Source organism: Mobula hypostoma, chromosome 3 (assembly GCF_963921235.1).
Source record: "Mobula hypostoma chromosome 3, sMobHyp1.1, whole genome shotgun sequence".
Classification (NCBI taxonomy): domain Eukaryota; kingdom Metazoa; phylum Chordata; class Chondrichthyes; order Myliobatiformes; family Myliobatidae; genus Mobula; species Mobula hypostoma.
The window spans coordinates 96589729-96607117 of record NC_086099.1 but is presented as its reverse complement, the minus strand read 5'-3'; the positions used below and the strand labels follow the sequence as shown (position 1 = coordinate 96607117).

Sequence of the window (17389 nt, the reverse complement as noted above, 5' to 3'; positions counted from 1 at the left end):
GCCACAGCAGTGTTCAAGAATGGCATTGGAAAACTCAAACATATTAAGGGTAAAATAGTGTTAAATGAAAATGCCTCACCCAAGTTTTATAAACCCCTTCTGGTTCTATATACTATCCGTGATAAAGCAGCCAGTGAGCTAGATTGCATGGAGGCTGAAGGAATTCCTTCCCAGGCTGAGAGCCCAAGGTCAATACCAGTGGTCCCAGTAGCCAAGGATGGATTTGTCAAGACCTGTGGTGATTTTAAGGTCACCATCAACCCAGTACTGAAAGTAATTCAATAACCTCTGAAGAGGATAGAGGATATCTCTGCAAATCTTTCTGGAGGAAAACACTTAAGCAAGGAGGACAGCTGAGGCCTACCTACAGATGGAGATGGAAGAAGAGTCCAAACTGTTTCTCACCATAAACACTCAAAAAGAACTTTATCACTATAATAGGTGTATTGTCGGAGTAGTATCTGCACATGCACTCTGGCAAAGAACCATGGAACAGGTGCTGCAAGGCTGTCCAGGCACTCAGTATTACCTGAATGGCTTCATTGTTACTGGTGAGGATGACAAAGAACATCTCCAAAATCTCAAGACAGTGTTAAAAATATTAGAAGATTACGGGCTCAGAGCAATGTTACAAGTATGAATTCTTTTAATCCAAGAATCACTTACTGTGGTCACACCATTGATGCACAAGATTAACACAAGTGCTGAGAAAATTCAAGTAGTGGCGGATGTCCCAAGGTCAAAGGACATGGCACATTTGTGGTCTTCTTTAGGATTTGTCAATTACTCTAACAGGTTCTTTCCAAACCCAGCTACTATGCTCCACCCCTTGAACTCATTGCCACAGATTAGGAAGAAATAGCAATGGAAAAAGCAGCGAGAGATGGCTTTCCAAAAGGCAAAGGAAATGGTGACATCAGACACTGTACTCGCACATTATAATTCACATCGTCCAGTGAAATTTGCCTTTGACACCTCGCCTTATGGGATAGGTGCAGTCATGTCACATGTTATAAGTGATGGAAGTGAATGCCCCATAGCTTTTGCATAATGTTCCCTCAGCACTGCAGAGAATTATTATGCACAGATTGACAGATAGGCTTTGAGTCTGGTTTGAAGTGTAAAACTTTTCAACCAGCACCTGATTGGGAGAGAGATTACCCTCATTACTGACCATCAACCACTAGTTTCCATTTGCAATCCACAGGAGGGTGTTCCACTAACAGCAGTTTCTGGGAGGCCACAATTACAAGATTGAAACAAGAGGACCACTAATCATGGAAATGCTGATGGATTGTCTTGTTTACCCTTGGAAAAGGAAATACATGAAAAGCTTAAAAATGAGGACACTCGCCTTGACGTATTCTCCCTAATGCAAACCAAAAGTCTCCCTATTGCAACAGAGATGATCCAAAGTGAAACCAGAAAACAGCCCACATTGTCTCAAGTCTATATGGCAACCCAAAATGGCTGGAATGTGCAGCATAAATCCCAGTTCCCCAATTTTTACCAGCGCTGGGATGAACTCACCCTTGACAGGGGTTGCTTTGTGTGGGGATTGAGAGTTGTTGTACCATCCAAGCTGAGAGCTAAAGTGTTGGAGGAGCTACGTGCTGATCATCCAGGCTTGGTGATAATGTAACCATTGGCCTGAAGCTTTGTCTGGTGGCCTGGGATAGATCAGCATATCAAGCAGCTTGCCGTGCACTGTATAGGTCCGCCAACGTGTTCAGAAGAAAGGTGTCAGGAACTGTCAGAACCACTTCCTGCAGTCCCAGAGTCAAGTCCTACAACCACTGCGGAGGAGGCCCCTGAACCGGAGATTGTTTCACAACCACAAGTCTCTCCTGCCAAGTAGTGACACCGTGACACCCCCCCATCTCCTGCCTTATCCCCCAAGAGCAATAATCATCCATAGGGATTAAATCCTCAGGCATGAATGGAACAATTTAAAATTGACAATGCTGTGTATGTCTATATTATATGTGAGTGAGAGTGAGAGAGGGGTGAGGGGGAAGAGAGAGAGAGAGAGAGAGAGAGGAGAGAGAGTGAGAGAGGGGTGAGGGGGAGTGAGAGAGGGGTGAGGGGGAGGGAGAGAGAGTGAGAGAGGGGTGAGGGGGAGGGAGAGAGAGAGGAGTGAGAGTGAGAGAGGGGTGAGGGGGAGGGAGAGTGAGTGAGAGAGGGGTGGGGGGGAGAGAGAGAGAGAGGAGTGAGAGTGAGAGAGGGGTGAGGGGGAGGGAGAGAGAGTGAGAGAGGGGTGAGGGGGAGGGAGAGAGAGAGGGGTGAGGGGGAAGGGAGAGAAAGGGGGTGAGGGGCAAGGGGGGTGAGGGGGGAGGGGAGAGAGAGAGTGACAGAGGGGTGAGGGGGAAGGGAGAGTGAGAGAGGGGTGAGGGGGAGGGAGAGAGAGTTAGAGAGGGGTGAGGGGGGAGGGAGAGAGAGAGAGAGGGGTGAGGGGGAAGGGAGAGAGGGGGTGAGGGGGAAGGGAGAGAGAAGGGGTGAGGGGGGAGGGGGAGAGAGTTAGAGAGGGGTGAGAGGGAGGGAGAGAGAGTGAGGGAGGGGAGGGGACGGAGAGGGGGAGACCCTATATTGAGTTGTTTACATCTAAGCAGGGAGGTAGGTTTTATTTTTAATACTTCAGTAATATTTGAGTAATTTTGTAAATGTATTGTTTGATTAAGCATTCTTTGTTTACACAATTCATTATGGGTTATATGTAACAGTACATGAATGGCATACACCATTACACCACCACGTCATAAGTATACACGTTCTCCTGGGTTCCATGTTTTAATTAGTTTTATGTTTTGGAGTTGCAAAACATTACAGTACCAACAGTCCTACCAATATAAATAATTTAATATGAACCATTTTAAATGGAAAAAAATCACCTTTATCAATATAAAAGAAAATGCTGGTAGGATTGTGACAAAAACAACCATTTAAAACTCAAAAATTGCATGCAGTTGGAAATAACCTGACAAAAGAGAAAACAAAATAACCTGTAGGTTTATCTCTTTACATGATGTAAGAAAGTAAATTTTCTCATTATGCACTGGAATCCAACTTCTCTGGTCAAGAAAATTAAAAGCTGTGTTACCGGCGGTATATTTTCTTGATGTTGTGCGTATGGAGTATTCAAAATCCGGCACTGGCTTATTACTCATCTGAAGATGATAGTTTCTGGCTTCATCCAACAAGTCCCTGCACTTCAGGTTCTGTTTGATTATGTTTTCTTTAGCCACAACCCCCATGAGAAAATCAACAGGTAGTAACGGTAATCGGACCTGTCAGCAAAGTAGAGGAGTTTATAGTGCATAATTGCAAAATGCCCCACATTCACAGAGCAGTTCAAGCATTTCAATGTATATTTAAGGATACCCAACAGTTAAAGTACTTCAAAACCCCTCAAACTTGTTTCATCTTTCAGTGAAATCCTGGTTGATCTTTCTTCCTAAGCACTGCCTTCTATTACTAATTCCAAATCCCTTGAATCCTTTAATATCCAAAAGTCATTCTGTCTCAAACATACCCAGCAAAAGAATTAACACAGCTCTCTTGGTTAGAAAATTAGAATGACTCTTTATCCTCCACATAAAGACATTTCTTCCTAATTCACTGCTCAATGGCTAACCCATTATTTTAAGACAGTGATTCTTTGTGTTAGGCACACCAGCCACAGGAAATATCATGGCAACACACACAAAATGCTGGAGGAGCTCAGCAGGCCAGGCAGCAATTTCAGACAAGAGTAAATAGTCAACGTTTCAGGCTCAGACCCTTCATCAGGACTGGAAAAAATATGAGAAGTTAGAGCAAGATGGTGGGGAAGAGGAGGAAGAAGTACAAGGTGGTAGGTGTTAGATGAAACCGGGAAAGGGAAGGAAAACCGGGAAAGGAAATAGCATACTTGCATCTATCCCATTAAGCTTATAAGAATTTTCTTTGTTTCAAAGAGATCACCTGTCATTGAGCATTGTCCCAGACTGCTTCTTCTCTCCTTATTCCAAGAAACTTTCTTGTGCTCCCTCTAATGTAAGTGCATCATTGCTTAGTTAAGGAGTCTAGACTTGCACATAACATTCAAGCTGCAATCTTACTACAGCCCTGTATAATTACAGTGACGTGCTTGGAGCCAGGAAGCGGAGGGTGATGATTGAAGGTTATTTCTCTGAAAGGAGGCAAATGACTAGTGGTGTGCCACAGTGGTCAGTTTTTGGATCCTTGTTATTTGTTACGTATATAAGATCATAAGACATCGGAGCAGAATTAGGCCATTCATCCCATTGAGTCTGCTCCAGCATTCCGTCATGGCTGATCCCGGATCCCACTCCACCCCATACACCTGCCTTTTTGCCATATCCTTTGATGCCCTGACTGATCAGGAAACGATCAACTTCCGCCTTAAATATATACATGAACTTGGCCTTCACCGCAGTCTGTGACACAGCATTCCACAATTCACTACTCTCTCGCTAAAAAAATTCGTCCCTACCTCTGTCCTAAAGGGTCAACCCTCAATTCTGAGGCTGTGCCCTCTAGTTCTGGATACCCCACCACCATATATAGTCCTTTCAATATTCAGTAGGTTTCAATGAAATTGCGCCGCTTTCTTCTAAATTCTAGTGAGTACAGGCCCAAAACTGCCAAACCTCCTCATATGTTAAACCCCTTCATTCCTGGAATCATCCTTGTGAACCTCCTCTGGACTCTCTCCAATGACAACACATCCTTTCTGAGATATGGGGCCCAAAACTGTTGACAATACTCCAAGTGTGGCCTGACTAGTGTCTTATAAAGGCTCAGCATTATCTCCTTGCTTTTATATTCTATTCTCCTTGAAATAAATGCCAACCTTGCATTTGCCTTCTTTACCACAGACTCAACCTGTAGATTAACCTTCCGGGAGTCTTGTACGAGGACTCCCAAGTCCCTCTGCACCTCTGATGTTTGAACCTTCTCCCCATTTAGATAATAGTCCACACTATTGGTCCTTTTAGCAAAATGCATTGTCATACATTTCTCAACACTGTATTCCATCTGCCACTTTTTTGCCCTTTCTTCCAATTTGTCTAAGTCCTATTGCAATCACATTGCTTCCTCAGCACTACCTACACCTCCACCTATATTCATATCAACTGCAAACTTTGCCACAAAGCCATCAATTCCATTATCTAAATCATTGACAAACAATGTGAAAAACAGTGGTCCCAATACTGACCCAAGGAATACCACTAGGTCCCTGGCAGCCAACCAGAAAAGGCCCCTTTTATTTCCACTCGCTGCCTCCTGACTGTCAGCCATTCCGAAATCCATGCCAGTATCTTTCCGGTAACACCACAGGATTTTATCTTGTTAGGCAGCCTCATGTGTGGCACCTTGTCAAATGCCTTCTGAAAATCAAAGTAAACGACATCAACTGCCTCTCCTTTGTCCACCCTGCTTGTTACTTCCTCAGAGAACTTAAGCGGATTTGTCAGGCAAGATTCCCCTTTACAGAAATCATGCTGACTTTGACTTATTTTATCATTAGTCTCCAAGTACCTCGAGATCTCATCCTCAATAACAGACTCCAACACTTTTCCAAACACTGAGGTTAGGCTAACTGGCCTATAATTTCCTTCCTTTTGCCTTCCTCCCTTCTTAAAGAGTGGAGTGACATTTGCAATCTTCTAGTCCTCCGGGACCATGCCAGAATCAAGTGATTCTTGAAAGATCATGACCAATGCATCCGTTATCTCTTCAGCAACCTTTCTCAGGACTGTGGGGTGTAGTCCATCTGGTCCAAGTGACTTATCCACTTTAAGACCTTTGAGTTTGCCTTGCACTTTTTCCTTGGTAATAACAAAGACACTTACTCCTGCTCCCTGACACTCACGGACCTCTGGCACACTGTTAGTGTCTTCCACAGTGAAGACAGATGCAAAGTACCCATTAAGTTCATCTGCCATTTCTTTATCCCCCATTACTACCTCACCAACATCATTTTTCAGTGGTCCAGTATCAACTCTCACCTCCCTTTTACTCTTTATATAACTGAAAAAACTTTTGGTATCCTGCTTTATATTATTGGCTAGTTTGCCTTCATAGTTCATCTTTTCCCTTCTTATAGCTTTTCCAGTTGCCTTTTGTTGGATTTTAAAAGCTTCCCAATCATCCAACTCCCTACTCACTTTTTCTACCTTATATGCGCTTTTGTCAGCTTTTATGCAGTCAGCCACGGTTGACTACCCCTCGCATTTAAGAACTTCTTCCTTCGTGGGGCATATGTATCCTACATCTTGTGAATTATTTTCTGAAACTTAAGCCATCTCTGCTCTGCCGTCATCCCCGCCAGTATCTTGGACAGGCACATGGATGAAAGAAAAATAGAGGGTCATGGGATAGTGTGGGTTTAGTACTTATTTTTAAGGAATATATGGGTCGACACAACATCGAGGGCCGAAGGGCCTGTACTGTGCTGTAGTATTCTAGTGTCTAGTATCCTCCTCCAATCCACCTAGGCAAGCTCCTCTCTCATGTCTCTGTAATTCCCTTTATTCCATTGTGATACTGATACATCTGACTTTAGCTTCTCTCTCTCAAACTGCAGTATGAATTCAATCATATTATGATCACTGGCTCCTAAGGACTGATGTTGAGTGCAAGGTTGTTGCTGCGACCCCACTCAGTTTATTGTATAACGTTCAATTAGAAGATTAAATTAACTCTCTCACTGAACATTACTGCATCTAAAACAAACTGCTGATAGCAGTCTAACAAAAATCATTCACTGCATGGATTCATCCTTCAGAAACACTACTGTACTGTTGTTCTCTCTGCATATACATACTGTACTGTGCAAACGTCGCAGGCACATATATATAGCTAGGGCACCCAAGACTTTTGTACAGCGCTATATTTGTCAATGTAGACCAGAGACGGAGTTTGTAAATCTGGCGGGAGCAAAGGATGTTGGGAATGGCGAGGGAGGAGCAGCACAGGAGGGGTGAGGGACAAGCGGCAGAGATGGAGTGCCCGGACGGGAGGTGGCGTGGTTGTGTGCTCACCCAGCCCTGAGACACTGAGCAAGGTGATTTGATTCCAAACAATTGGTTTATCGCTCATACAGAGTGTCACTCTGCTGGTTCCCACTCCCTCTCTTCACCCTACCCCCTTCCCACTCTCAGTCCACAATAGAGACCCATATCAGAATCAGGTTCATCATCACTCACATCACCATGACACTTGCTTTTGCAGCAGCAGTACAGCTCAATACAAAATTATTACAGTACTGTGTAAAAGTCTCAGGCACCCGATATGAGTGTGTGCGTTTGAACATTTTTGCACAGCACTGTCAATTGAAGTTCCCCAGGACTATTATATTACTCGAGTAAGTCTGTTACTACCAGGGTGTTATGCATGTCTGCCCAAACAAGTGATCAAGAAGGCCTTGTAACATAAGGCAAACAACGGATCACAAATTCCTGGTACAGTGTCCATTTTGCTCTGGGAGCTTTCAAAATTCAAGGAACAGGCCATCTGGTGCCAGTGAATGTTTGCCTAACCTAACCCGTGTTATGTTGAAGCCAATAAGTCTCCAACTAGGCTGTTAATGAAAGATGGATAATCCAATTTCAAAGTCATATCTACAAGACCTCCAAAGAATAAAGCATTCCTGATGTGTCTGGAGCATGCATTTTGATACTTCAGCATAAAGTTCAACTTTTAAACTGAGTACGTGTACTTCTTAAAAGGTCAACCTGACAAATTTGATCAATAGAACACTCTGCAAACAGTTACATTGTTCAGTTCACTCTGGCCTCATGTTCCACAACTGCATGGCAGACTCTAATTCAGGAAAACGTGTATGTTAGTGGCAGGGCATTCTACGGAACATTCAAATTTTTGCTTGGATACAAAGGAATTTCATACTAGTGAATCCTTCCATTCAGAACTGAAAAGCAAGTTAAACATCAGCAATTAGATGGATGACCCAAAACTCCATTGTAGAACAGCCACAATGTGACTATCAAATCAAGGCATAATGCCACTTCCAAAAAAATTGTAAACCTGCTTAAAATAAATGGAAGACGTACTATCTAAGTGACTTGCCAATTCATGTTCTATAAGACCACAGAGGAGCAGAATTAGGCCATTTAGCCCATCCAGTCTGCTCCATCATTTCATCATGGCTGATCCACTTTTCCTCTCTAGCCCCAGTCTCCTGCCTTCTCCCTCTATCCCTTCATACCCTGACTAATCAAGAATTAATGAATTTCTGCATTAAAAATACCCAACGACCTGGCCTCCACAGCTACCTATGGCAAAAAATTCCACAGATTCATCACTCTTTGGCTAAAGAAATTTATCATAAAGAGGACGTCCTTCTAATCTGGGGCTGCATTCTCTGGTCCTAGACTCCCCCACCATAGGAAACATCCTCTCCGCATCCACGCTATCGAGACCTTTCAACATTCCATAGTTTTCAATGTGGTCACCCCTCATTCCTCTGAATTCCAGTGAATACAGGCCCAGAGCCATCAAATACTTCTCCTACGACAAGCTTTTCAATCCTGGAATCATTTTCGTGACCCTTCTTTGAACCCTCTCCAATGTCAGCACATCCTTTCTAAGATAAGGGGCCCAAAACTGCTCACAATACTCCAAGTGAGGCCTCACCAGAGCTTTATAAAGCCTCAACATTACACCCTTGCTTTCAGAATGCAGGTGGGATCCTCTCCCCCCCCCCCACCACCACAATTATGCTTTGCATGGATAGAAAGTATCTGTGTAGCAGGAAAAGTACACATTTGCTACCATCTAACACACACCCTGTCTTCATTACCCTCGGATCTTACTGTCTCCACAGAGATGCCCTGAACACAAAGAAAGCAACACAAGGTGAACTTAAACTAAAAACAGAAAGTGCTGGAAATACTGTATTTAGCAGCTCGGGCAGCATCTGTGGAAAGAGAAAAAGAGTCCATTTATCAGGTGAATAGCCCTTCATCAATAGCTTATCAGGGTTGCCAACTTTTGGCCCAAACCCCTTAAGGGCCTTTGCTGTTGAAAGTGTGAATGTCTAGCTATCAGTCTTTCACCAAGTTCATAGGGAGGGGGTGCATGCTTCCTAGATGGCAAAATGAATCCTTTCCACTCTCCCACCAGACTGCTGTCCAGGCAAAGAAAGCAAAACAGTTGTAAGGAATTACAACGTAAACAACAGGAATTCTGCAGATGCTGGAAATTCAAGCAACATACATCAAAGTTGCTGGTGAACGCAGCAGGCCAAGCAGCATCTATAGGAAGAGGCGCAGTCGACGTTTCAGGCCGAGACCCAGGGTCCTGACGAAGGGTCTCGGCCTGAAACGTCGACTGCGCCTCTTCCTATAGATGCTGCTTGGCCTGCTGCGTTCACCAGCAACTTTGATGTAAGGAATTACATGAGCTTTTCAACTCTTCTTTTGATATTGGAGAAGGACCTTAACAAGCACATACTCCCAGCTCGATTTGAAGTTTATAGCATTCAGGCAGCGCTCTATTGTAAAATGCCTGGATTTATACTTCAGCTCCTCCACCTAGTATACACAGCCGAAATGCTTCCAATGGGGCTAGATGATTCATGTATAAACAGCCAAGAAAAAAAATACTAGAAGGGTTTCTTTGAGTTCTCAAATATAATGTCACACATGAAAAGACATTACCCTGCCTTCCCCTGAAGAATCTGTGGTTAATCCTTTCACCTCTAACTGCAAGGAGCAAAGCCTACACAGAGGCTTCCCATCAACCATCTCAGAGCTAACAATTCAGATAGAATGCTTGAAATCTTTGCTACCGTTCTGCTTGTCTGATCTCTTACTTACCTGCAATATGACCTGTAACTCCCTAATTCTCTAAGGATTTGAGTAAATCTGTTCATTGTGTTTTGTATTTTAAATAGAAGCATGTGGAGCATTCGTGATCTGAACTCTGGAAAGGTGACTTTTCTGCACCATAAGAATTATTCCCTCAATAATGTTCACAATATGCAACACTGAAAGCTGATCTACAGTGCAGTAAGTTAACATTTTTGCATGTTAAAGACCAGCTAAATCTATACTCCAACCTACCTGAGCAAGAACCTGGTCCAACCACTTAGCATGATGTTGTGGATTTGAGTGCAGCCATTTCATAGCAGCATTATACACTTGCTTTTCTTTTTCCACATTCAGATCACTGGATGAAAGAAGTGCAATGAGGTGCTTTGGTGAAACATTTATAAAGTCTTCACTTTCTACTACTTCGTTAAAGTGTTCACAAGCATACTTGTCAGCCATGCCCATTAAGTCAACTCGGTTGTGACTCTCAGCAAATGAGCGGACTGCCAGGCAGTTTGACGGGTGAAAATGGGTTTTCATGTACTCACAGCACGCCTTGGCCACAAGCTCTACCTGCAGAATGCATGCTGCGTACAAAAGAGGTTGTACGTTGTCTACAGTCAGTTGAATCCTTGAGCAATAAGCAAATTTCACAAGGTCATCCATTGCATTGCCATCAAAATCTTTAATCTCTATCAAGTCCTGTTTGGCTTCAGCCATTTCTGAAAGGAACATTGCTCTGAAGTATGGAATCACACAAGCCAGCACCAACTTGTGGCATGGAATTAACTTATGCCCAACCTACGGGAGGGAAACAATAAAAGACATTACTTTAATAGCTCAATTTGAAATGAACCTGATCAAACAAATCCTGTTTTAAAAATTACCAAATTGGGAGTATTAGATTTGACTGATTACTTGCCTTATTTATTTGAAAATAAATGATATTTGGAGCAGATTAACATAATTTTGAATGTTTTGATCAAAATTGAATCAGATAAATGACATGAACAAAACTGAATTTAATACGTTATTAATGAAATCTGCCTTCTGAAGTCATAACATTAATTCTAATAATATTATCTAGGAAGGTAAATATTAACATTTAAACAGCAGAATTTAACAGCAACAAAATTTGCGAAGTACATTAACAGCTTGAGCAGGTGTGATGAGACACATCTCACACAATTACTGCCACTGAAAGGATGAGTCTAATGGTTTAAAAAAACTTTAAACAGATCCATTAGTAGTTAGTCATCTATTAATGATAATATTTGAAACAGCACCCCCCCCCCACCAAAGTAAAGAGCAATCCATTTTCAGGACTGATGATTAGACTTCTCTGGATGAAGACAGTCATTCTCTGGCACCTGTGTGCCACAAATGATACCTTCAAATGTCAATCATCATCAAAGGCAATACTGCCAATTATCTGGATGCCGTCTACAGTCTGTTCTGTGGAAACTTGGGCAATTTCATTTTCTGTGTTGCCACCAATGGAATTGATCACCAGAGAACATTCTCACTTTTGAGAATGTGAGGGATGGATTGTCGCCAATAAAGCAGACAAACACTGAGCCTTGGAGATTGTCTCAGGGAACTTCTGCAGTAACATCCTGGAGGTGAGCCAACATTCACCACCATCTTGTTTTGGACCATACGATTCTAGCATATGGAGAGTTTACCTTTTGATTCTTATTGTCTTTGGTTTTACATAAAGACGAAATTGGACTGAACAAGGGCTCCTTGATAACCTTATTCAGTGAAGCACTGCCTCGACATTAGGGGCAGCCACTCTCACCATGCTTCTGGAATCCAATTCTTCTGTCCAAATCTGAACCACATCTGCAGTGAGGTCCCGGTGAAACCCAAAGTGAGCAGGTTATGGTAAGTTCTGCTTGATACTGTAATGCTATCAATCACATTTTATACTGCCTTGCTGCTGACAGACAGTACAGTAATTAAGCAGATTGCATTTATGCTGTATTTAGTAGTCAGGACTCCCCAGGGCAATTTGCCACATTACCATGAAGATCTCATTTCTGACTGTACTTTTCTTAGTGGGACCAAACTGCAACACCATTAATGTCATAATGAGAATGTAGAAGCTGCTGTCCTTACTCTCAAACAGTACAAAGTACTTATGGCAAAGGATCAAAGTTCTGTGTACACATGCTGACACAAGGTTTTCTTGGATTACATTGCTGCAATAGGATTGAGATGCTGATCACCTAGAATCCACAATGGCAGGACTTCACAGGCAAGAATAATAAAAGCAACTACAGTACTGTGCAAAAGTCTTAGACTGCCTCAATTTTTTATATAAATTTGTTTTAGATGTTTATTTCTTGTCTGCTGCATTAGTGTCAGTAGAAAGTAAATTTCCAAACATTCATTTTCCAAACAAAATTAAGTATTATAGAGAATTTTTGTACTTCATTAAAGAAAGTAGCATATTAAGTACAAACAACAGGAATTCTGCAGATGCTGGAAATTCAAGCAACATACATCAAAGTTGCTGGTGAACGCAGCAGGCCAGGCAGCATCTATAGGAAGAGGCGCAGTCGACGTTTCAGACCCCTCGGCCTGAAACGTCGACTGCGCCTCTTCCTATAGATGCTGCCTGGCCTGCTGCGTTCACCAGCAACTTTGATGTATGTTGCTAGCATATTAAGTAATAGACCACTTTTCAAATAAAAACTCGATTTCTTTGTAGGTATGTAGCCCAGTACACGATTAAACAAAGATGACAAACAGGTGCTAATGAACTCAGCAGGCCAGACAACATCTATGCAAAACAGTAATCCATTGACATTTCGGGCTGAGACACTTCATCAGGACTGGGAAAAAAATAGGTGAGAAGTCAGAGTAAGAAAGTGGGGGGAGGTGAGGAAGAAGTACAAGGTAGTAGATGATAGATGAAATGGGGAGAGGGGAGGGGGGTGAAGTAAAGAGCTGGGTGATTGGTAAAAGAGATAAACGGCTGGAGAAGAGGGAATCTGATAGGAGAGGACAAAAGGCCAAGGAAGAAAGAAAATGGGGAGGAGCACCAGAGGGAGGAGATGGGCAAGTAAAGAGATAAGGTGTAAGAAGGAAGTGGGAATGGGGAATAGTGAAGGGGAGAGGGGCAATTACCAAAAGATTGAGAAATTCCTTTTCGAGGTTTGAGAAGATTTTTTATAAACCCATTGATTCTCACAGCTATCTCTTCCCACCATGTCACTTGTAAAAATGCCACCCCCTTCTCTCAATTCCTACACTTCTGCCACATCTGCTCTCGGGATGAGGCTTTTCATTCCAGATCCTCCTCCTTCCAAGAAAGGGGCCTTTCCTTCTTCCACCATCATGCATCACTCATCTGCATCTCTCCCACTTTGTGCACGCCTGCCCTCACCCCGTCCAGCCGCCACCCACCTGGGATGAGGTTCCTCTTGTCCTCACCTGCCACCCCACCAGCCTCCGTGTCCAGCACATATTCTCCGTAACTCCCGCCATCTCCAGCAGGATCCCACTTTTCAGTTTTTGCAGGATCACTCCCTACAGGACTCCCTTGCCCACTCGTCCCTCCCCACTGATCTCTCTCCTGGTACTTATCCTTACAAGTGGAACAAGTACCTCACCTGCCCCTACACCTCCTCCCTCACTACCACTCAGGGTCCCAAACAGTTCTTGCGGCAATTTGCACCGCTAATATGATGAACTGAACACCGAGGCTTCAGACCTATTCCTGGCCGCTCCTGGGATTTGGATCTGGGATCTCGATCTGGTTCAGAATTCTGTTGTTGTTTGCATGAGTTGTGCTTTTTCTCTTTTTCCCTGTGCGAATTGGGGATGGTCTTTTTTTTTAAATTAGGTTTTTATCAGGTTTCTTACGTTGCAACTGCCTGAAAGCACACAAACTTCATGGTTGTTCAATTTACACATTCTTTGATAATCTTTGAAATGCTGAAGGAACTCAGCAAGTTGGGTATCAGGGGAATAAACAGTTAACGCTTCTGGGCCCAATATTTGCCAATGTTTTTACAAACTGGAGTTATGGTCCAACACACCAGGTACAGCTGAATAAGCAACAAAGAGATGCCTAAAATTCTGCCTCCTGTAAGGTACCTAGCTGGCTGACGACATGCAGTGCTACATCTTACTTCCAATGGCATGAATTCTGTAATGTTTAGAGTCGCTCTAATGCATCAGGAGAGCAGAACATGCCCACTGCTCAACATTTTCTGCAAGGAACATTAGAAATTCTCAGCAGCTGAGGAAATGTCTGTGAAGACAGAAACAGGATCAACTTTCCTCATGAAGCTCTGAACTCACTAAGGATTCCCTTTCCCTTTTTGCAGATGCAAACTAAACTGTTAAGCATGCCCCGCATTTACTTGATTTCAGATTTCCATTATTTTCCTCTCACATTGGAGAACTGTTGTGATAGCTCGCTCAGTAAAGTAACCCCACTGAATCTTACAGTACAAATGACAGTTTAAAATGAATTAATTTCCCCCTTCCTGTAATCCCCACTCTGACCTTTCCCCTCTTCTCACCTACCTATCACTTCCCTCGAGGTCCCCTCCTTCTTCCCTTTCTCCTACGGTCCGCTCACTTCTCATATCAAATTCCTACTTCTCCAGCACTTTAGCTTCCCCATCCTCCGGCTTCACCTATCACCTTCCAGCTAGTCCCCTCCCCGTCCCCTGACCTTTTTACTCTGGCGTCTTCCCCCTTCCTTCTCAGCCCTGAAGAAGAGTATCAGCCCAAAACATCAACTGTTTATTCATTTCCATAGATGTCTCCTGACCTGCTGAGTTCCTCCAGCATTTTGTGTCTGTTGCTTAAAATTAAGATTCCTGACACAAAAAAGTATATTCAGATCAACTGCACTCTAAGTTTTGCATCAAATACCATCGGGTGTGAATAATTGAGAGAGAAAAATGAGGGTTTAAGACATTGCTAAGCAAAGAGAAGCACTTTTCTCACCTTCAGTGTTACATCACATAGTTCTTTGGCTTCATAGAAGTGATAGAGAGCTTGGTGATATTCCTTCCAAGCTTCATCTGCTTCAAACAGAAAACCACCGTCTGCTTCAGCTTCCTGGTCAATGGACCTAATGGGAAGCTTCCTGCTCTTTTGCTGATGGTGCTTCAAATTTTCTGGTATCATATCACCTGAAGCCATTCCTTTAAATGTTGTAACTTCACCTGTAAGCACCTAAATGAAATCTTCAACACATCACTATTTGCCGAGTTAACATCTTAGTCATATGCAGAAAAGTACTCCATCCTGTTTAAAAAAAAATCAATTAATTAGTAATTTCTCAAACTTATTTCCATCTCAACACCGTTGATACCAATTGGGTATCTCCAGCTAAAATATAAAACTATTAAAAGTTATTGGCTGTAACATTACCAATAAATATTGAGTGTAATATCTTTTGCTTCACTGAGATTCATTTAATATTCCAGAACAAATTTTATTATCCAAGCACATATATGTCACTATATGGAACCCTGAGATTCATTTTCTTGTGGGCATTCTCAACAATACTAACAAGAACAGAATCAGTGAAAGACTACCTAACTAGGGATTTCAACCAGACTGCAGAAGACAATAAACTGTGCAAATACAAAAAGAAGAAACAATAATATAAATAGCTAAGCAATAAATATCAAGAACATGTAATGAAACTGAGTCCATGGGTTGTGAGAACATTTCAATGACGGGGCAAGTGAAGTTGCGTGAAGCTGTTCAGGGTGCTGATGGTTGAGGGGTAGTAACTGTTCCTGAACCTGGTGGTGCTCCTGGTACTTCATCCGGATGGCAACAGTGAGAAGAGAACTTGATCTGGTTCATTAATGAAAGGAACATTAGAAATCTTGTTCATTTTTAATATCGGGTTTGATAAGTGAAACTTCCAGACTCTTGGGGATTTATGAAGTCACTGGAATTTCTATGGTATGATATCTACTACTTAATAGTAAAATCCAGGGCAAGCATTAAAAAGGGCTAAGAGAGTTGTAAAAGAGTGCCTGAAGGCTTTATGTGTCAATGCAAGGAGCATTCGTAATAAGGTGGATGAATTGAAAGTGCAGATTGTTATTAATGATTATGATATAGTTGGGATCACAGAGACATGGCTCCAGGGTGACCAGGGATGGGAGCTCAACGTTCAGGGATATTCAATATTCAGGAGGGATAGACACGAAGGAAGGGGAGGTGGGGTGGCGTTGCTGGTTAAAAAAGAGATTAACGCAATAGAAAGGAAGGACATAAGCCGGGAAGATGTGGAATCGATATGGGTAGAGCTGCGTAACACTAAGGGGCAGAAGACGCTGGTGGGAGTTGTGTACAGGCCACCTAACAGTAGTAGTGAGGTCGGAGATGGTATTAAACAGGAAATTAGAAATGTGTGCAATAAAGGAACAGCAGTTATAATGGGTGACTTCAATCTACATGTAGACTGGGTGAACCAAATTGGTAAAGGTGCTGAGGAAGAGGATTTCTTGGAATGTATGCGGGATGGTTTTTTGAACCAACATGTCGAGGAACCGACTAGAGAGCAGGCTATTCTGGACTGGGTTTTGAGCAATGAGGAAGGGTTAATTAGCGATCTTGTCGTGAGAGGCCCCTTGGGTAAGAGTGACCATAATATGGTGGAATTCTTCATTAACATGGAGAGTGACGTAGTTAATTCAGAAACAAAGGTTCTGAACTTAAAGAGGGGTAACTTTGAAGGTATGAGACATGAATTAGCTAAGATAGACTGGCAAATGACACTTCAAGGATTGACGGTGGATATGCAATGGCAGGCATTTAAAGGTTGCATGGATGAACTACAACAATTGTTCATCCCAGTTTGGCAAAAGAATAAATCAAGGAAGGTAGTGCACCCGTGGCTGACAAGAGAAATTAGGGATAGTATCAATTCCAAAGAAGTAGCATACAAATTAGCCAGAGAAAGTGGCTCACCTGAGGACTGGGAGAAATTCAGAGTTCAGCAGAGGAGGACAAAGGGCTTAATTAGGAAGGGGAAAAAAGATTATGAGAGAAAACTGGCAGAGAACATAAAAACGGACTGTAAAAGCTTTTATAGATATGTAAAAAGGAAAAGACTGATAAAGACAAATGTAGGTCCCCTGCAAACAGAAACAGGTGAATTGATTATGGGGAGCAAGGACATGGCAGACCAATTGAATAATTACTTTGGTTCTGTCTTCACTAAGGAGGACATAAATAATCTTCCAGAAATAGTAAGGGACAGAGGGTCCAGTGAGATGGAGGAACTGAGCGAAATACATGTTAGTAGGGAAGTGGTGTTAGGTAAATTGAAGGGATTGAAGGCAGATAAATCCCCAGGGCCAGATGGTCTGCATCCCAGAGTGCTTAAGGAAGTGGCCCAAGAAATAGTGGATGCATTAGTGATAATTTTTCAAAACTCGTTAGATTCTGGACTAGTTCCTGAGGATTGGAGGGTGGCTAATGTAACCCCACTTTTTAAAAAAGGAGGGAGAGAGAAACCGGGGAATTATAGGCCGGTTAGCCTAACGTCGGTGGTGGGGAAA

The 17389-nt window shown here is 42.7% G+C and overlaps 1 protein-coding gene across 5 annotated transcripts in view; it reads right to left on the bottom strand.

The window, feature by feature from the left end:
• klhl8 (kelch-like family member 8) overlaps positions 1 to 17389 on the bottom strand; it is a 51974-nt gene that overhangs the window by 18435 nt on the left and 16150 nt on the right. For all 5 annotated transcript variants that reach the window (XM_063043495.1, XM_063043497.1, XM_063043498.1 and 2 more), the window contains 3 exons: positions 14808 to 15110; positions 10089 to 10637; positions 3098 to 3284 (listed from right to left, as the gene is read on the bottom strand). In XM_063043495.1, coding sequence (XP_062899565.1) covers positions 3098 to 3284; positions 10089 to 10637; positions 14808 to 15005 — 934 coding nt within the window. In that variant the 5' untranslated portion in view covers positions 15006 to 15110. The remainder of the gene's footprint in view (positions 1 to 3097; positions 3285 to 10088; positions 10638 to 14807; positions 15111 to 17389) is intronic.